The sequence below is a fragment of the Alosa alosa genome, chromosome 8, assembly GCF_017589495.1.
Source record: "Alosa alosa isolate M-15738 ecotype Scorff River chromosome 8, AALO_Geno_1.1, whole genome shotgun sequence".
Classification (NCBI taxonomy): Eukaryota; Metazoa; Chordata; class Actinopteri; order Clupeiformes; family Clupeidae; genus Alosa; species Alosa alosa.
Genome location: NC_063196.1, coordinates 28281606 through 28303663, shown reverse-complemented (window position 1 = coordinate 28303663; position 22058 = coordinate 28281606). Strand labels below are relative to the sequence as shown.

The 22058-nt window shown below is 42.2% G+C and overlaps 1 protein-coding gene and 1 long non-coding RNA gene across 4 annotated transcripts; both read right to left on the bottom strand.

Annotated features, from left to right (window-relative positions):
• Window positions 1-3132: 3132 nt before the first annotated feature.
• LOC125299847 lies at window positions 3133-9188 on the bottom strand. The gene is made up of 4 exons (XR_007194460.1): window positions 9024-9188; window positions 8515-8560; window positions 8313-8420; window positions 3133-3626 (listed from the first exon to the last, which is right to left on the bottom strand). It is a non-coding gene; the product is annotated as an uncharacterized LOC125299847 (long non-coding RNA).
• A 441-nt stretch (window positions 9189-9629) lies between these two features.
• Window positions 9630-16500, bottom strand: LOC125299185 (T-box transcription factor TBX1-like). 3 transcript variants are annotated; one of them, XM_048250346.1, is made up of 4 exons: window positions 16309-16500; window positions 12051-12692; window positions 11501-11635; window positions 9630-10118 (listed from the first exon to the last, which is right to left on the bottom strand). In XM_048250346.1, exons 2-4 carry the CDS (start codon window positions 12245-12247, stop codon window positions 9734-9736), a joined length of 717 nt encoding a protein of 238 aa, XP_048106303.1. In that variant the 5' UTR covers window positions 12248-12692; window positions 16309-16500; the 3' UTR covers window positions 9630-9733. The 3 variants fall into 3 exon arrangements, with proteins under 3 accessions (XP_048106303.1, XP_048106300.1, XP_048106302.1); XM_048250343.1 differs by lacking the exon at window positions 16309-16500 and adding an exon at window positions 14547-14911 and having other exon boundaries at window positions 12051-12879; XM_048250345.1 differs by lacking the exon at window positions 16309-16500 and having other exon boundaries at window positions 12051-12911.
• Between the last annotated feature and the right edge of the window lie 5558 nt (window positions 16501-22058).

The following is a 22058-nucleotide window of genomic DNA, read 5'->3' as shown; positions in this document are numbered from 1 at the left end:
GTCAAAAATGAGCATGGCCCAGTTGTAATTCAGATGCAAATCAGCTTGGTGAGCTACCTTGACTCGCCATCGAGTTCTAATGGGAAATGTGACATATGGCAATATATGAACATATATGTTAAATAACGGGGACTTATAATTTCACTTATGGACAAAAATGGGATTCAAATATTTATGTCAAACATATATTCAATGCTATATGTCCATACATGCATACAAAATATTTGAATTTTCCCATAGAATATGCTATATATTCATATACTAGATCCAATTATTTGTTTTCCAAATATATGGAGAAGTTTATGTGTGAGTATGTGGCAGACATATTTGTAGTCTCCATATATGGTGGCATACATATCCATACACTAGATTTCACTATTTATTTTCTAAATATATGGAGAACTTTATGTGTGAATATGTGGCAGACATATTTGTAGTCTCCGTATATGGTGGCATATCCATTACTTATTTTCCAAATGGAGAACTTAGTGTGAATATATTTGTTTATGTCTTGGGCCTAGTCCACACGTACCAAACCGACCTTTTTTTACTCCGTCTTCCCTGGAACCGTATCAAGAATATTTGTGTCCAAACGGATCCATCTCAACACGACTCAACACGTTACTTCATATCCCAGGCCTATAGGTGGCACTGTTTGTTACAGAAATTGACCAAAGCTTGCGCGCTGTGTAGACCATACAACAGACAGAGTAGGCTACGACAAAACTGGCTAGTGAAAGGAAACCAGAATTGTTTGTGTGGATTTATAGTGATTTAACTGTCAACTGTAGTCAACTGTAAAACTAATTAACTTAATTTTTACGGTTTGTGAAGGGTGCAGTCCCGTCCTTTATTTGGCTAACGCAGGTAAAAATAATCTCCTTTACTTTTTTTGGTTGTAGGATAGTCCGCGATTCACATTAGTTTTGGTTATCTCCGCAAGTGCAAAGGCTAGGCGTACCCAAGTTCTAGGCTATTCCGTCGCCACATTTATAATATTGCTATACTGTAATACCTTTGGTTAGTAACAGTCGATACTTTTGCTTGCATCAAATCGCGCATTCGCATTTAGTGCGCATCTATAGGCTTAACATGAGTTCTAAGCGTCTTTGTATGCTCATATCTGACTTCACTATAATTGCATTTATTTATGTTGTAAGACATGTAAAATAAATGAATGACACCGGCACTACGCACAAATTAATGTAAACTTACACCGCACTTCCCTAATAACTTAAGTTCTCTTGCGTCACTGACAGTAGCTAGAATGCATAAAAAAACACCGGGAAAAACAGTGTTCAGTCCACCAAGTCAAGCTATCGGCTCGCCTTTCCAGTTGTGATATTTATCCCAATGGATAAAAAAAAAAAAAAAAAAAAGGTTTACAGGATTACGCAGTGCGTTTAAGGCGGATTAACCCAAAAGCTTTGGGTGGGCGGGCCCTTGGCCAAGGCGGTGCAAAACCTCTGCATCTTTTGTCTTAAAAGTTTTGTGTGGAGCACTTTGGGCTCGCATTTTTGCTACAAAGCTCCCCCTTCAGCTTCGGTAGCAAGTGACTGCTATGCTAAACCACCACTAGCTAACGGGCTAGCCATCAAGAAACCAAGCTAAACAAATACAGGGCTCACAATAAAACGGTCGAGCAAACACATTGTTCAAGAGACTATCAAACCACATTACAAAGCGAAGTTTACCCAAGGGTAGGCTACTACAATTTCAACAGCAACAAAGCCAAGTCAGCGTCCGTTTTGCTTCTTCGAAACTACAATCTGACTACATTTTCGAGGCGCGATTGGATACTTCCGCTGAGTCACATACAGATTTACACGGACCGGGTCCAGAAAGTTGCATATTTGTTTTTTCCACGCGGAGAAGCGATAGGGGGAGACGAAGCACCCACCAAACTACCCAGAAAGTGTTGTAGAACCATCAGAACGACTCTCAACCTGCATAATTAAGGTAATTTTTGCTAAAATTGTTGCATAGTGCTTCTTTAACAAATAGGCACCTTAAACAGACAGACAACGCAGCAGACATGCACACACCACACATTTGATGTGAATGAGGCATAAAAATGTGTGGCCTCTTCACGTTTGCATTCATTAGGCCTTCTCTTGTATGTAGTATATAGTGTATAGAACAAATCAACACCTGGATGTCTCAACATTTTATTCAGCTGAACAAAGAAAAAAATGAAGTAATTATATTTGGTAAAAAGGAGGAAAGACTTAGGGTTGCCACTCTCCTTGACACAAAGGTGTTGAAGGCAAAGGATACTGTTAAAAATCTTTGTATTAATTGACAGTGATCTAAATTTCAACAGCCACATGAAAGCGATAACTAAATCAGCTTTTTACCACCTCAAAAATATTGCCAAACTTAGAGGGCTGATGTCAAAACATGGCTTAGAGCAACTCATTCATGCATTTATCTCCAGCAGGGTTGATTACTGCAATGGACTGTTCACAGGCCTTCTTAAAAAGTCTATTAAACAGCTTCAGGTGATACAAAATGCAGCAGCTAGGATTCTAACAAAAACTAAAAGAACTGACCACATTGCTCCAATTCTTAAGTCCCTGCACTGGCTTCCAGTAAGTCACAGAATTGACTTTAAAGCACTATTGTTTGTTTATAAACCAGTAAATGGAGCAAGACCTAATTACCTATCAGACATGCTTCAGCAGTACACACCTTCTTGTCCTCTCAGGTCCCAGGTGAAAAACCTGCTAGTAAAACCTACAGTTAGAACTAAACATGGTGAAGCAGCTTTTAGCTGCTATGCGGCTCAGCTGTGGAACCAACTTTCGGATGACATTAAAAAGGCCCCAACTGTAGCCAGTTTTAAATCTAGACTTAAGACCAAACTGTTCTCAGATGCTTTCTGCTAACCGTGCCGAGTTACAAATTCTGAATCTGCCTTGATAATTATTCTACTTTGTCTTTTATTACTTTTTTTAATTATTTAAATGATTTTACCTTGTGTTTTATGTTTTCTTTTTATTATGATCTTTACCTTTTAACTATTCTTTGACTATATTGCCCTTCTATGCTTTTATTTGTTATTATTGTTTGGTTTTGTTTATGTAAAGCACATTGAATGACCTCTGTGTATGAAATGTGCTATATAAATAAACTTGACTTGACTTGACTAACTGCAACAAAACAGAAACACACAATGTAATTTATACAAGGCACCCACTACTTTATACTGTGAGCCAATCTTTTTCTAAGCAATGTACTTTTAACTATTTTTACACAACAGCTAATGTCTTCATACGTGAGTGTGTGTGCGTGATCAACTCTAGTAGATCGAGTAGCTTTGCTGGAATGTTTCTCTCAGTGGTTTGCCCCTACAATGTTTCTGGTGGATGTTTCACTGAGACCCACTCACCCAGTGGCCCAGACACTGCCGTCTCCCCCACGGAAGCGTCTGGGGTTTGGGAGGACGCTGCCAAGGAGCTCAGAGCCTTGGAGGTCCTTCTGACCGTCGCCCTGGGCCTCTCTTCAGCCTCCATCTGAGGTAAGGTCACCATCCGGCCCGTGACCAGTCCTGCAGGCCGATTGGCTGAATGCAGCGCCCCCATTCGACCCAGCAGACTGGCCTCTGGGCAGGGTTTGCCATTCATCTGAAACACAACACATTGCTTTCAGAAAACACCACCCTCTGACAACGCTGACCAACACTTGACCGCTTTAGCCATCTTCTGCTGCCGTCTATGTTCATCTTACAACCTGCTTTTTTCACAGAATGAAATGAATTCATAGCCTGACGAGCCAGACCCACATTAAAATGTAGGGTCTGGGCACTCACCGTTCGCAGTGCTCAGTCCGAGGGGCGGGATAATCGGTTGTCTTTCAAATTCCCTCTGCACGCAATAGGACAACGCTGAGTCCCATCCGTTTTCCCACCAGCGGAGCTAGTTGGCTAGTTCAAACTTTTGCCATCTTAAAACAAGCTTGTGTCACACTGTTGCCCAACAGCAACATCCATCTTCTTTGTTTTCAAGTAGCAGGGAATTCAAGCCAAACCGTTGCAACTCTGCCATCAATCATTATGTTAAGCCCGCCTAACGACTCTATACACGATTTGATTGGCCTGATAGAAGTTTAATTTTTCAAGCTCACAAGCCAATGGGGTCATTCCACGTCAATTCAACCAGGGCCCACGCACTTAGGTCTCAAAAAAATCTGAAAAAATTACCAGGTGTACCTATGTTACCTAGGAGACACACTGTAAAAATTACTTTATGTAAGATCAATACTTTCCAAGATACAGCCAGTTTTACAGGGGGTGTCGATTTTGTTCGGCCTCTTTTTTTGTCAAAGTTCACAAGCCCACAGCAAGAACTAAACCATGTAAGAGGCTCAAATTTTGCATGCTGGTACATAAATAGGAATAGTATGTAGCAAAATCGTCACGTTTGGTCTGGATAATCCTGCATGGTCATAGCTGTCCCTCAAAGTTGATACAAATTTTATTGGAGTTTTTGGCTGGGCTCTGTTTAAGCCTTCAGAAGACATATTTGTACTCAACATAGGCTCTTGATTTATTTTCCTTACTGAGATAAGTAGAAACACTCTCACAAAAAACAATGAACAGAAAATAAATCATTTTAGGGTCTGAACAGCAGACCTTACAAGTCTAAAAAATAATTTTGGTTCTCATTTTCAGAGCACCTAAACACCTTATGGGAATATACAAAGATTTTTCTAAATATTTTTTTTTTTTCTCCATGATCTTTTCTTTTTAAAAACACCAATTTGACTTGTCTTATGCAAATCTTCCTTTTTCACTATCCACCCTGAACATGGGCAAAATGCACCATTGACATCAGTGTTTTGTATAGAGCTACTTTTGTATAGAGCACAGGTTACTCTATACAACCACAGGTGGCAGTGTGTGACTCTATATAAAACATATTGATGTCAATGGGGCATTTTGCCCATGTTCAGGGTGGAAAATAAAAAAGAAAGATTTGCATAAGACAAGTCAAATTGGTGTTTTCAAAAAGAAGGGATCATGGAGAATAAAGAAAAACCTATTTAAAAAATCTTTGTATATTCCCACAAGGTGTTTAGGTGGTCTGAAAATGAGAACCAAAATGATTTTTCAGACTTGTGAGGTCTGCTGTTCAGACCCAGAGTGGTTCTTCTTCCTCAGCTTGAAAGACGGTGGAAACCGGTCGAGTTTGGCGCATCTGATGAGTGCGTGCAGGACCAGGTTGCGGTCGAGGGCCCAATTGCATTCTGGGATAATCTGCAGCAACCTGGTAGGCTTCTTGTCTAGAGCCTTTGGTGCCTCCTTCTCCAGGGCCCTCTGTGCCTTCTTCTTTGGCACCTGCTTCTGCTGCGCTGGCTTGTCCGATGCCTCTGTCTCCGGCGCCTGCTTCTGCACCTCTAAAGTAGACAGCTAATGTATAACAAGAATGTATGAGTGCAACCCCCAAACCCCCAACAACATGAGGACAGGTCAAAGATATGTTGATATGAATTGGAACTAACAAGCTCCATTCCCCCATATAGAGGCCGATGGAGGGAATGACGAGCTGAGCTGTCTCACACTCACACATTAGCAAAAATTTGAGTTTCAAGAATCATTGAGCAACCAATTGTACAACATACAAGGTTTGCGGCGTACAAGGAATTGCAGGAGTAAGGATGGAGAGCAATTGAGAAGTGGGATTTTTTAAAATCAAAACAAGTCAACTTTATTTGAAGCGCATTTCATACACAGGTCATTCAATGTGCTTTACATAAACAAAAGCAAACAGAAATATAGCTGCAAGCAGCAATGAGGGGGCCAAGCAGAATAGGCCGGAGTAACCACGGCGACAAGATAGAACTCAGCAGACACTCGCGATCAACACTTTCAACAAGTGTCACATCAAACATAACTGATTTTGTAGGGCTGAAACAGAGCTGAGTATTGCCCCCTGCCCGTCCCACCCAGTCCTGCCCTGCCCTTCCATGCACGCATTAGAATGAACTGGATGGAACATGTTGTCATCAGTTTCACATCCAAAAATAAAAGATCACATCAGCAACTACAGATCAAAATGCAATACTGCTAATCGCAGCACCCACTACAGGTCAAAGGTCAACACATTTTTTGAGCGTCCTCCTAATGGGGGCATGAATCTATGTAGTAAGTTTGGTTATGATACATGGCAGGGTTGCTGAGATATGAGCTTCCTGTTTGGCAGCTTCGCCGCAAATTTCGATTGGAGATTACAGCCGAATGCTTCTGTCAATTGTTCCAGAAAGCAAAGCAATGATATGGCATTGTCTGAAGATGGTCTATGCCAATTTTGGTAAGGATCCACTGAAATTTGTGACCTGTGAAAACTTGTAAAATGTTTTGATTAAATCCAATATGGCGGCCGAATCAATTACGATGACATCACAAGTTGGCTTGGGTCGACCTAAGGACATCCAACAGTATTACCAGACACCACTAGTACATTTTAATTCCAAACACAACAGCAGCTACAGGCCAAAAGGCATGTTTCTTAATTACAGCCCTAAAGGTCAAAGGTCATCAGATTTATTGAGTGCTCCCCTGTTTGGGTCCTGAGTCCATGCACCCAGTTTGACTTTGATACATGCAAGGGTTGCTGAGATATGACCTCTCTTCCTGTTTGCCAGCTTCGCATCAAATTTCGATTGGATATTATGATACATTTACACAAATCCATGTGCTTTATCGTTACCTTTTTCCACAGTTTGAAATAGCATAATGCACAATTTCTCCAGCAGAGGGGGAAATCATGCCAAGTTTTCCTTTAAGAGAACACCACACTCTAATACAACGGTCATGACATTTGACTGCAGTTGTGTTGGTGTTGTGTCTGATTCAAACAGTTTTACTCATCATGAAATAAAAAGTTGGCGAAGCTCTGTTGGTCCAAAATAACGTTTTATATATATATATATATATATATATATATATATATATATATATATATATATATTGGGGGGGACTTTATGTCTTTAAAATTTGACAGGACAGTGAAGTGAGTGACAGAAAGTGAGTAGAAGAGAGATGTGGGGTGCGATTGGCTTGTGGACCCAAATATGGCCCCTCAAAATAAAGAGTTGATATTTCATTCCTGGATGCAACAGGCAGCTCTAAACTCTTTGCACACATTCACTCCTCAGCACTCTCAAACATTTCCCAACCCTGAACTCCCACTATACTGACTTTGCACTCATTCACTCCTTAGCACTCATGACCCCCCACACACACACCTACATGACTTTTAGCACTTTTACATCCCTCTCCCTATGCTACAGACCTTTTATTTCTGTACACACACACACACACACACACATATCTGACTTTCTCCAACTTTTGCACATCTCCATAGAACTTTTTATTTATTTTGATTTCTCCTCCATCTATCTACCCATGTCCTTGATTGCCTAGCCTTTCTGCCCCCCCCCATCCCCAACACACACACAAAAAACACACACACTTACATCATCACTGTCATCACCACACATACATACAGCACACTGCTTGCTACAGTAAGCCTCATCTACATACTTGCTGCACACTGCCCCCCCCCCTACATACACAGCACATTGTCTTCAGGATCTTCTCCAACACACATCCTCTACATACTTACAGCACACTGCCCCCACCTACCCACACACACACAACACACACACACACCCAATACACAGCACATTGTCTCATGACATATTGCACACTGCCCTCTCCCCACATACAAAGCACACTATTCCATCTTCCTTGTCATCCCCCCAACACACACACCAAGACCCCTGGCAGTTGGGTTAGCCCCTTGAGCCGTGGATCTGCCCAAGGTTTCTTCCTTAGTAAGGGAGTTTTTCCTTGCCCCTGTTGCTCCTTGTTGGTGCCAATCCTCCCCCACCTTTCTTATGCAGCCCTTGCCTTAATTGGTAAACCCCTCATAAATGCACAAATAGGCTGACACCAGACATAATTTCACTGCATTTCTTACATACAGTAACTATATGCATGTAACAGTAAACTTCCTTGTATCCTTGTAAAGTACACCATACAAGACCTGAAGCTAATTCAATTACTTGGCAAAATAATTTTGCTAATTTAATGACGTGAACCAGATGTGAAGTGCAAACATGAGAGCAATGCTGAGGATGTGGCTGCACACAACCATGGCAGTGCAACGACTTCTTATACTGCCGTCCACTCCCAAGCATTGAAACTGTCAGTCTGTCTCTGTGTGTGTGTGTGTGTGTGTGTGTTTTGTCCATTTCTCCACAACCTGAGGGAACAGAAAAAAAAAAAAAAACTGATGTTGACTCACCCTGTTGCAGAGCAGGATGGATGACCTGTCTGTGTTTGATAGACCCCAGATCCAACAGCAACACCTTCTGCAGCTGCACAATACTCTCCTGCTGGACCTCTGGACCTTCTACACACACACACACACACACACACAACAATAATATATACAATCTGATACACTGCGTTCAAGTAGTTACAAAGAGAACCAGGGTTTGTGCTACCTTCAGTGGCTTCCTCAGGTTCTGTTACCCCAGTTGCCTCCTGGACCTGCAAGAGGAGGGGGCAATTAGATAGAGACGAAAGAAGGTGACAGAAGCGGCTGCCTCTCCCTGGGCAAGTGTGTATTGTGAGATTCCTGCAGAGAACGCCTCTGGCCTAGTACCAGGGAAATAGAAGCAAAAAGCACAACCTCATTTGTGTGTGTGTGTGTGTGTGTGTGTGTGTGTGTGTGTGTGTGTGTGTTGTAGGGCTCCATGTGTGGAAAAAAGGCATCAACAGGAATGCCCAGAATGTTGGCGGACTAAACAACTTGATCGTTTGTTTTTTGTTTACTGTGCCACTTTATCTTCTTCAGTTGTTCTGTATGTTTCCCATCTTCCCTTTTGTTACCTCTCACCTCGCTTATAGCTACTCAAAAGTATTTACACTCATTTTAACCAGGCCTGTGATTTGTTTACACAGGTAAACATATGTTATTAATGTGAGAGACCGTTTTATGTTATCCCCTTACTGGTAATGGAGACAGCCATGTTACAAGTCACTTGCCCTGGTCCAGATGGTGTTTCCGTGACTACAGAGGAGTCATCTGGTGATGACGGCTCTGAATCCATCTTCTTCTTGAGCACTGGAGATGCCTCGAGCCCCAACTGAGCAGCAGTGGGGAGATATGGCTTCTTAGCCCTGAGGAAGCGAACAGAGAGACATGCGTTACCATACCTGAAACACTACTTTCATAGTTGGGGCACTGTCAGTAGCCCAAAATTAGCTGAAGGATATCTTGCGCTTAGGAGCTAGTCATTGCAATTCAAACATTTTTGTACCAAAAACAGATTCTTTGTCGAATTATACTAGACATACTAGACTACTAAATTATACTATAACCTAAAGGCTTGAATCTCACCTGCACATTTACTAACAAGCTATTCTCCATTGAATTGGTTCTAATCCTCTGTACCTTGGTATGCTGACCATTTCTTATGTTTTATGTCTTAGTGAAATATAGGTAATCCATATCTAGGATTCATAATACCACTGCCATATTGGCTCCTCAGCACCTGGGTGTGGTACTTATGTGTAGTGTGGCGACTCCCTTACCACTTGTTTTGGTATGGTTGAAATCAGGTGATGGAGAGGCACTGGACTCATGGGCGGCCCCTGGTGGTGATTGCATGTACGTGCCTAAATGCATCTCTTCATGGTCAAACTGGTTGTGCTTGATCTTCAGGTTGATGAGCTGGAGGTTCTGGTAGCACGAGACGGCACAGAACTCTGTCTGCGGGAACATGAACATCCACGTCTCCGGGTCATCAAGGTCGACCGTTCGACCCCTGCTGGGGTCAAAGGGCACCACGTGCAGCCGAGGGACGTACCGCTGGTCTGGATCACGATGCGGGGATCATTCAGCAGGTCGCTGGTCAGCTTCACCATGTTGAATGTCACCGGCACTCGCATCCACTTCAAGCCCGTGGCAGGCCATGAGGGATGTGTGTAGATGTGGCTGACCACCTTGTGCGTGTCACTCAGTCCACCCTGCGCCCTGCTCTTGTTCACGAGCTGAAAGTCCATGAGGAGGAAGTACAGTCGGTGGGGGGCCAGACCGTTCAGCCTGAAGCGGCAGAAGTATATAACAGAAGCAGTTTTTGTGGTTAGTTGCCATTTTTGGAGTCAGGGGTGTCCACAGAGACCATGTTTTGTTACAGTGTATTCAGGGCACATGCATCTAGCGGATGATGAGGTGATGTATGCTGTATGTGACAAAAAATGTTTTAGCTTAGAAACCGCGTAACATCGCTTAAAGCGCCTTTAAGTTGGGTTGATATCAACTAATGCCTCTCATGGCTCTGGAATGCCGGGGCGCTGGAGATATTTACAACGATTTGCAACTTACTTTGCCCTTATAATCAACTATTAGTATTTTATCAACATTTTAAAAATATCTAAATCCATGAATTATTAAAATATAAAAATAAATAATTTCCCCATTCAAAAATAGGCTATAGCCATGCTGTCATGCTATCTGACATATGCATATCCATATATGCATGCAATATGCCAGCTGACATATATGGGGACTTGATGACTATTGCATTGGACATTGGCTGGGGGTGTATATGTCAACTTACATTGTTTGCCCTCTGAAAAATTGTTATGCTTATTTTTTTAATTTGGATTTTTCTTTGTTGTGACCCAAGCTTCAAAGAACTCATCACAGCTGTGACAGGCACAAGTAAGAAGTATCTAAATTTCCAATTTGCTTAAGGACCCCCCTGAATGCTATTAATAAGATACACTGTATCCGATACAGAGATGCCTTTACTGTCTATGAGGAATTCATGTACCAAGGTAACTCAAGTAAATTGATTGTGTCTTGTAAATTATGTCTGCAATGAATGTTTTAGAACTTAAATGTGGTGTTAGAGTTACTCATCTTGTGAAAACGAGTTGATAAGTAGTAGGCTAGTTGAGTTGGTTATTAAAACATAATAGATAACGTCGGGATGACCAGGAGACGGTCTACAGAAGCAAGTAGCCTGGTTTAGTTTATGATGGTTGTTAGACAAACAGATCAAACATTTCCGTTATCCAACTGTTAGGCTACTAGCAGAGTGAAAGTGAGATTGTGCAGTCTAGTTGGCTGTGGTTAGTAGTGCTGTTAATTAGAAGTTTTATTTCTAAAACTTATTATTTAGCGTGTGGCTTTTCCCCCTCAAAAGTGAGGGGACGATTATGTCTCTTCAAAACTGCGGGTGTCATATCCCCCGTGTCGTCGGGCGCGTGCTGGAATGCAAAGGTTCTCAAAGGCTCCAACATGACAAGAAATCGCTAGAGTGCCTAACAGTGCGTAAACTATTGGGCTACAAACTTAATGTAGTCGAAGAAGCTGCGTTCCCCTCGGAAATATAACACTTTGGCCAGTGGCCACATCATGCAGCTTATCGCCTTATCCCCTTACTGGTAATGGAGACAGCCATGTTACAAGTCACTTGCCCTGGTCCAGATGGTGTTTCCGTGACTACAGAGGAGTCATCTGGTGATGACGGCTCTGAATCCATCTTCTTCTTGAGCACTGGAGATGCCTCGAGCCCCAACTGAGCAGCAGTGGGGAGATATGGCTTCTTAGCCCTGAGGAAGCGAACAGAGAGACATGCGTTACCATACCTGAAACACTACTTTCATAGTTGGGGCACTGTCAGTAGCCCAAAATTAGCTGAAGGATATCTTGCGCTTAGGAGCTAGTCATTGCAATTCAAACATTTTTGTACCAAAAACAGATTCTTTGTCGAATTATACTAGACATACTAGACTACTAAATTATACTATAACCTAAAGGCTTGAATCTCACCTGCACATTTACTAACAAGCTATTCTCCATTGAATTGGTTCTAATCCTCTGTACCTTGGTATGCTGACCATTTCTTATGTTTTATGTCTTAGTGAAATATAGGTAATCCATATCTAGGATTCATAATACCACTGCCATATTGGCTCCTCAGCACCTGGGTGTGGTACTTATGTGTAGTGTGGCGACTCCCCTTACCACTTGTTTTTGGTATGGTTGAAATCAGGTGATGGAGAGGCACTGGACTCATGGGCGGCCCCTGGTGGTGATTGCATGTACGTGCCTAAATGCATCTCTTCATGGTCAAACTGGTTGTGCTTGATCTTCAGGTTGATGAGCTGGAGGTTCTGGTAGCACGAGACGGCACAGAACTCTGTCTGCGGGAACATGAACATCCACGTCTCCGGGTCATCAAGGTCGACCGTTCGACCCCTGCTGGGGTCAAAGGGCACCACGTGCAGCCGAGGGACGTACCGCTGGTCTGGATCACGATGCGGGGATCATTCAGCAGGTCGCTGGTCAGCTTCACCATGTTGAATGTCACCGGCACTCGCATCCACTTCAAGCCCGTGGCAGGCCATGAGGGATGTGTGTAGATGTGGCTGACCACCTTGTGCGTGTCACTCAGTCCACCCTGCGCCCTGCTCTTGTTCACGAGCTGAAAGTCCATGAGGAGGAAGTACAGTCGGTGGGGGGCCAGACCGTTCAGCCTGAAGCGGCAGAAGGGGATCATGCGGGAACCCTCCCTCGTCAGGAGCATCTCCGTCCCAATGCTATGGAACTCCTGCCACGCGGAGTCATTGTCCAGGGAGACGTGGATTTTACCGTCCATGTCGCGTTCTGAGGGGCAGAAAGTGCACATGCCACATTGGTCGGCCATCTTAGTTTTGGTGGCAGGAGCAAAGGCTTGGTCATCAGAGTGCTCTGTTGTTATCTGCAGCGTAACAATGCCAGGTGAAGGAGAGAGAAAGAACGTCCTTCTCCTCTTGCTCATCACCTAAGCCAGTCATGCCACTGAGTCGGTTGTCTGTGGCAGAAGCAGAGAGCTTCAGACATTTAAACAAAGGGTTCTATGGTCAATATGCTGCCTATATTTTTGGCTATATAACAGACAAATACAACAAAGAGCCTACAACACTGCAGAAGGAGTAACGCATATAAGATATAAAAGACTATAAAAATTAGGCGTATAGGCTATAGATTTACAGTAGCAAGAAATTACCCTGAAGCTCAACCAACTCATGCTCATTGCCATTTGCTGGCAATCAAACACCTGTCTGATTTCCAGTCAGACAGGTGCAATTTAACTCTCCTAAACGTGCATCTCGTTGGTTATTGGCTGGAATAGTATGTTATGTTTTTGTGGTTAGTTGCCATTTTTGGAGTCAGGGGTGTCCACAGAGACCATGTTTTGTTACAGTGTATTCAGGGCACATGCATCTAGCGGATGATGAGGTGATGTATGCTGTATGTGACAAAAAATGTTTTAGCTTAGAAACCGCGTAACATCGCTTAAAGCGCCTTTAAGTTGGGTTGATATCAACTAATGCCTCTCATGGCTCTGGAATGCCGGGGCGCTGGAGATATTTACAACGATTTGCAACTTACTTTGCCCTTATAATCAACTATTAGTATTTTATCAACATTTTAAAAATATCTAAATCCATGAATTATTAAAATATAAAAATAAATAATTTCCCCATTCAAAAATAGGCTATAGCCATGCTGTCATGCTATCTGACATATGCATATCCATATATGCATGCAATATGCCAGCTGACATATATGGGGACTTGATGACTATTGCATTGGACATTGGCTGGGGGTGTATATGTCAACTTACATTGTTTGCCCTCTGAAAAAATTGTTATGCTTATTTTTTTAATTTGGATTTTCTTTGTTGTGACCCAAGCTTCAAAGAACTCATCACAGCTGTGACAGGCACAAGTAAGAAGTATCTAAATTTCCAATTTGCTTAAGGACCCCCCTGAATGCTATTAATAAGATACACTGTATCCGATACAGAGATGCCTTTACTGTCTATGAGGAATTCATGTACCAAGGTAACTCAAGTAAATTGATTGTGTCTTGTAAATTATGTCTGCAATGAATGTTTTAGAACTTAAATGTGGTGTTAGAGTTACTCATCTTGTGAAAACGAGTTGATAAGTAGTAGGCTAGTTGAGTTGGTTATTAAAACATAATAGATAACGTCGGGATGACCAGGAGACGGTCTACAGAAGCAAGTAGCCTGGTTTAGTTTATGATGGTTGTTAGACAAACAGATCAAACATTTCCGTTATCCAACTGTTAGGCTACTAGCAGAGTGAAAGTGAGATTGTGCAGTCTAGTTGGCTGTGGTTAGTAGTGCTGTTAATTAGAAGTTTTATTTCTAAAACTTATTATTTAGCGTGTGGCTTTTCCCCCTCAAAAGTGAGGGGGACGATTGCGTCTCTTCAAAACTGCGGGTGTCATATCCCCCGTGTCGCCGGCGCGCGTGCTGGAATGCAAAGGTTCTCAAAGGCTCCAACATGACAAGAAATCGCTAGAGTGCCTAACAGTGCGTAAACTATTGGGCTACAAACTTAATGTAGTCGAAGAAGCTGCGTTCCCCTCGGAAATATAACACTTTGGCCAGTGGCCACATCATGCAGCTTATCGCCCAAACCCAAACCTGCCCTATAGCCTACCTACCTGGTAAGTTGTTGTGTGAATTTTAAACTCAAGTTTAAAGAACACTTTTAGCTCAGTGGTGGTGGAGGCCCATATTCAAAGACAGACTGCACAGCACAGGCCAATCAATGGTGCGAGATTCCAGCGGTAGCAATGGAATCTCATCTCATCACGGGTTATTTGCACACTGCAAAGTTCCTTCCTCAAAAGCTGACGCTCACAAATCGTGCGTCATCTTATCCATCTAAATCTATTGTGGATCGAGCTGTCGGAAGCGCAAATCCGTGCTATATTTCTTTTCGCTGACACTCTCACGGCCCTTTGACCATGCTGCTGCTTCTCACTACAGACACTCTCTCACACGCACACAAACAAATAAAAGCACGTTCGCATATCCGTGCTCAGAGTGACGTACGAAGCAGCCCCATGGCGGCTTTTGGAATTGTGGACTACGCAGGCTCCCTCCAGAGGTGACCCGAAGGCCCATCACTTCATTATGGTCACTAAGCTATGTTGGTCCTGACACAAGAGGCTTGTTGACATACACACAAAATAAAATTTGAAGGTCAGTGCCAGAATACAGTATGCCCTTGTATTGTATCCTATCATTATAAGATTGAGCTTTTCAGAAATCAAATAGATGGCTGCATACAGGAGTGATTCTCTTCGTTTCACAGAGGGGTTAATGTTTCATTAATGAATGTTCTCCTAGTGTAGGGCTACAGGTTAAAACGGGTTGTTCATACTTTAGCCTAAAGGACTTTTAATTAACTATGCTTCAAATGTAAGAGTTCACGGGTCTCTTAAAGAAGCTTATGAATGGTGCAGAGGACCATTGGTGAGAGCAGATTACTCATTTATTATTCAAGTTATTATTAAATAATTATTTATTATTTAACATATTTAATATATTATCCTATTGTTAAGACTATGCAGTTGGCAAGCCTATTTATAATGTTGTGTTATAGAGAAAGGCAAAACTGGACACACTCAAATCAAATTGTAACACGGCCACACTGACTGGGGCTTATCTCACAACAGTCTTTGCCTGTGGATGCATAGATGCCTCTGCCCTTTTCATTGATAGAACATTGAGTGTTTCCATATGTTTCTATTATGCAATTTAATTATATTTATATGTGAGTTAAACCATTACACGTCCAAATAAGTGCCCTTCACAACCTGTAGCACATCTGTCTCCATAGGTTAACATGCCAAAACTCAACCCCCTGATAGATCCATACACATTTACATCGTTCTTTTCCATGTCTCATCACCACAAAATATAGTGTTAACACAGATTTGTGCATTTACTTGAGGAATATACTGTACATGAAGAACATATTCAGCTGATATATGGAGGTTGAAATGTTCAATGTTTTGACCTAAGGGTGTTGGCCTGTGTGAGTGTTTCATCTATCCCCCGTTTCAATTGTCCCGGCTGTCCTCTACATATAATTTAAAAGCACCTTTCACGGCACCCAAATTCACAAATACACCAAAAATACAAATACAATTCATACAATGCTAAAATAAGAGAACAATCTTATTAACTACTTTCGACCACATCACAATGTTACATTGACAGCCTATTGTTACAAAGGGCTGTCAATACACCTGTCAATAATAATCAGAGTTAGCTATAATCAACAAACAATCACCAGTTTGTTATGTAAAGACATAATAATGGTAGCCATGCAGGCTGTACTAACATAATTCTAATCTAACTCAAGGGGAGGACAGGGCTCATAGGCATCAATTAAAATGCTCCCACCACACATACCTGTAATGAACCACCAGTGAGCACCTGAAAACGCTGCTCAGGTCTCTATAGGTACATTATGACATCAAAGACATCAGGCCAGTGAGGCAGAAAGACAGAAAGAGTCTGAAATTAACCAGAGCACACCATGAGTCTCTTTCTCGGTTTGACTGTGGCCACGATACCACGGGCTAGTCTTTGCAAAGGTGTTGGATATAGATGGCGTTGGTAGGCCTGCTGATCCTGAGAGGGATTGTTTCTGTTGCTGGACTCATAGGCAACGTGATGCTGATCCAAGCCCTCCTGAAGTTGCCTCGGCTGAAGACATTTGAGCTCTTCTTGCTGGGGCTTGCGTTCTCCAACGTCGAGGAGCTCTTGATCGTGGAGATCTATGACATCATTGTGGTCCTGTTCCGGTCACAGATCAGCCGCTGGGTGTGCCGCACACTGAAGTTTCTCACCATCCTGGGGGAGATCGGCAGCATCGCGTTCACCGTGCTCATTAGCAGCTACCGCTACCAGAAGCTCCGGGACGCCGAGCAGCGGGTCAACAAGCCTATCCTCATGGACAGCACGCGTGCGGCGTACGCCTTCGCCTGGGCGAGTCTGCTCTTCGCGTTTCTCCTCGCCGTGCCCACATACGTCACAAACCTCGACGGGCATCTGGGCAACCTGACCTACAACTCCAGCTGCCCGCCTGACTTCTTCCAGTGCCTGCCGGACAACTGTCCCCTGCTCAACGCCCTGTACAAGTACCTTTTCATCCTGCTGTGCAACCTTCTGCCCCTGCTCATCATCACCTGGACCAGCTGTCTCATCATCAGGGTCCTTATAGCCCAACAGAGGGCCGTGCATGCTCGCCTTGCCACGCAGATACAGTCACAGCAGCAGCAACAGCCCAAGTTCCGACTCAGAACCTCAAAGTTCCAGCAGAGCACCATTGCCATCCTGGTTGCCATGGTGGTGTTCCAGGTGGACTGGACCCTGTACCTGATGCTCCACCTGGCTTTCAGCCCTTACACATTTAGTGGCTTCTCTGAGTTTGAGTTCTTCATCACCACATCCTACACCACCATCAGCCCATATGTGTATGGGGTTGGAATTAACCTCTTGTCCTGTAAGACTTGTAAGAGGTGTGACGGCTGACTATACAGTATACACTACACTTGTGTGTAGGGCCACGTCTGCGGCAGAGGCAACAGGGATTATTATTCTATCCTCACTTGGCAAAGGTAGGCCCAGTATATTTAGTCCTAATCATAATCATCAGTGTATATGAGGACCTAATCTTTATCAGAAATTTGTACACACAAAAGGATTCTACAATCAAACATACAGTAAGATAATGATTGCATGCTGAGATGTTAGGCTGACTTGATTATTTATTTTTCATTAAAAGAAAACTTTATTTAAATCATAACTCATTTTAGCATAGGGATTTAAACAATATAATCTCCTCCTCACAGGTCAAAAAGATATTATAACTAAATGTACATCTTTAACACTGACCACTCTTTTTCTTTATCTATTTTTCTTATTAGTGATGATCATGAAATGATTACATAATGTTGTTCTGCTGCAAAACTCTTTATTATTCATTATACAGGAAAAGGCCTATGTTTGACTATATATCTCTTTAGCACCATGTCAAGTGACATGCACAGTAACAACACAAATTATGGTATGAATTATGAGTGATTATTGAGAGAGTGATTATAATTACTTGCGTTTGTATTGTCATTACAGAATGTGTAACTCAGTTAAAGATGATTACTGTAACGGTACTGCTTTTGATATATTTTTTTGGTAATTTTGGTCTATACAATGCATTGCCATTTGTGTCCATGCAATGCATTGCCATTTGTGTGTCCATGCAATCCATTGGCATTTGTGTTGACATTGGCTGCCTCGGCAGCTGTATAGCCCATATTATAACGCCTCTGTATGTAATATAGACTTTATTCACCACTGTATTGTGTTTGTTGAAGTGTTTTTTTTATATATATATTTTCCTCTTGTCATTTATCCAGCCCAAATCAACTACTTATATTATGTGAATGATTGACATGAATTATGATAAATAAACAAGGAATATTGATTCAATCTAGATATAATCCAGACTCAAGTTTGTGATTTTAATTGATTTAATTTGTAATTATTTGAATTAGTGGAATAATCCTGAATTTGTCATGTACAAATCATGAAATAGAAGTTAGAGTTAGTGAAGACCTTTCTCATCACAAACAGCATGTGACATTGAATTCCCCAATATCAGCTGACTGAACAGCAGCACTGTTTAGCAGTCTATCAAATTGTATGTCCAAATATAGTCTAAGACATTGTGTTACAACGCAAAGGAGAGGCCCTGCGTTTGTCAGTTACCAAGCACGTTGTCTAGGGGTTATTCCATCCTCGGTCACAACATTGACACAACACAAATAGTAAGAAAGAAGTCTAAACGTGAAACCTATCCTACAGTTTCTATATGGGATGGACATATGTGGAACCTACTGTGTGTGGACCCGTGTGTGTGTCAGTTTGGTGGAGCCACACCTGACTCACACAGGACTGGTCACACACCTGGTGGTGGCACTGCATGGTAACACTCCCTATCAGGAGGCTCTATTTGGCTGAACCCGAGTTCTGGCCAGCTCAAGCACCATTGTTGAAGTTCAAGGTTTTATTTTATTGGGCTGGTGGCTGCCTGTCCAAATGCCACAAGTCTTCTAAGACACAAAATAGAAGGAGACTATAGGCACCACAGAGGGCAAATTTAATTGTGTGCCAAGATGCCAGGGCAGGTGTGTTTTAATTAGCCACAGGTAGGGATATCACTGATGTCCTGTCCGTCAGTCAGTGCTTTCCCTACCATGTGATCTAACCTAACCTACCACATGTCAAACAAACACAAGATGAATATAAACCACATAACACTGAATCTGCTCGGAAGTTCTATTGAATAAACATTTCACATGCAGTCCGCATTTGGCGAAAGATTGCTATGAACAGAAGAGGGTTTTGACCATACACACACTGAAGAGGACCGTGAGAAGCATTTTGATAAAAAGTATATTAAAACCACACCCGTATTGCTTGCAACGTATTAAATGAGGCAATGCTTTTCAGAGCAATTCATCAGAACTGCTCTGAGCATGAGGAGCTGCAACAGCCTACAACCTCTCTCTGTTGATTTGCTGGGATGGATTCCTTCCCAGGAGACCTTCTCTATGCCTCCTGTGTCTCAGATACAGCTCATGGTCTTCATAAGGCAGCCCCATCTTAACAGCTCAACTGTGCCTTGATGTAACTAAAAATGTAACTAGAAAATGTTGCTTTAAATCTGACACCATAATGGGTCCAAGTCTAAGGTTTTTCTGGATTTTGATGGAATTCTTTGTTTATCTTAGTGGTACTTGGTTTGATCAGCTTCAAATTGTGCATGATTGTGAATAAGCCATTCCAGATAATGAAAGACTAAGGAATCATTAACACCATACAGAAACAATTACTGCAATTTGGATAGCCTTAGAGTGGGGGTTTCTGGGTTTATTGGCTGATGAGAAGTGATCACCAAAACCTACAAATTAAGGTGCAGTATTGACCTGGATGGAGTCATATTAAGTAGTAGTTGCCTGATGTTTCAGACAGAAATGAGTACTGGCAAAGCTATGCTATGGAAAAATACTGAACTATGATGCAACATTTATGATGGTGGTGTTAATTCTATACAAGCCAAATGGACATTTTATGCGGTTGTATCTTTCCATGCAACATGCTTCCATGTCATGAAAATAAACACACTGGTGGGGAAATAATCATAATGGATAAGGGTGTTTATCCTATCACACATTACCATGGAAACATCACAAATCCAGGTAATAAAAGTCAAACGCAAAAAAATCAGATGACCATAATTCAGTGGTCTGGCGATTCATCCTCTAAATTGCAGAGCATGTTTAACCAACAGATACACAAAGTATGTATTTTCATTCACATTACGTTAGAGAAGGCACATTCACACATAGATGAAGAGCACATTTTATTGTGGCTTAATGTCATCCTTGCTGTTCTACTTTCCCTTGAAACCTGTTATGTTCCATCTCCTCTCCCCATTGTGCATTGTGCGGTTAGCTGGCCGTGACTTGTATCTCTGTGACTCATGGCTATTTTCCAGTGCATTCACCTGTGTTTGAGGCACGTGTTTGACCCATATATCATACTTGGTGGAAGTCAAAAAGTTAAATGGGCTTGGGGCTGCGGACTGAGGAGATCTATTAACCCCACAAACAGTAATGGTTGGAATGATTTATAAACAGGCATGATGATATAAGCACAAGATTTCATATAGATGGTCTAAAAAGTGCAGCAAAGCACACTAGCACTCTTTCATAAGACACGGTCAAATATCAGCAGAAAAAAAAAAAGATTAAGAATGATTCCTTTCTTGTTGCCATAAAATGAGGAAAACTATGTCCGCCATATTGAACAGAATTGTGACTGTAAGAGTGTGCTCTGTTAACCCCACCCACATCATTGTGACATCACTAGGAAGCCTATGATGTCCTCTTGAGAGTGTAGTGGGACTCAAATAGGTGGCATAAACAATAAACACTGTTTGGTCTTGCTCATGTTCCCCAAAGAGGACAAAAGATGTATGGCCAAGTCTTAGAATAGGGGACCAGGGTGTCAGCCTATAGGCCTATTTTAAGATGATAACTATGGATGAAAACTAAATACCAGTCTTAAAAATCCGGAAATTTTTTACTGTTTTACAAAGTTTTTGGTTCCAAGGTCGCCTTGTGGGAGAGAACATTTTACGAGGACCCCTAAATCGCAACAATTATCCCTATTTGTAATTCTCTGAAGTTGTGCAGGTTCACTATCTGTGTTTTGGCATTTCTCCATGTTCATCAGCTAAGCCAATCTAACCAGCAGTAGGTTAATACTCTAGCCTGGGTGTTCCCATGCTGCCTTGCGCGCGATTTGATTTACGCTGCTAAGGCAGCCTGGAGACCATGGAGCAAATTTTCGCCTGAGATAGGGAACCAATCACAGAACAGGGGGGAAAGCAAGACGATGATGAGCTATGCACAGACGCATTTGATAGACATCCGTGGCACCCAATAAACGGACCTGGGCATTTTTTTCAAATACGAGAAAATGAACGTTTGGTTCCCAGACCACGTCTCATTGAGAAGTGGTGGCGCAAGCCAGGCTATTAATACTCAGTTAGGTTACGTGATTCAAGTTAAATGTTAATGTGGGAGGGAGAACATAGACACTTTGCTTGTTTTATAGCCTAGTCGTCATCTGTAGCCTAGGTGTGAATTTTTAAAAGATATAGGCCTACCCCACTTTGAGAAGCACTGGCTATAGGCCTAGGCTATGTGGTCACATAGGCCAAGAAGCCATTTAAATAGGCCAAAACAGCTGTAGTAGCCTATTTATATTTACATTTATTTATCTCAGCAACCATTGTCTGACTGCAGCTTATTGATCGGAAAACAAATGTCTTCAATGAGTCAAGGGAACTTTGCGTCTACAGCCTAGGCCTAGGTTACTGATTGGATGGGTAAATTAATGAGTGAGTGATGATCCAGTTATCTGGGGTATGGGGATTGCACTAGCCTATACGTCCTGTCGGCAAAGCAGAGAATATGATTATGATGCCTAAAGCCTATCCATTTGGATTTCATGCAAAGGTGGGCTAGAAGAGGCATTTAGCCTACTCGTCAGGCTACCCCGAAGTGGTCTTAAGGGGTACAGGTGAC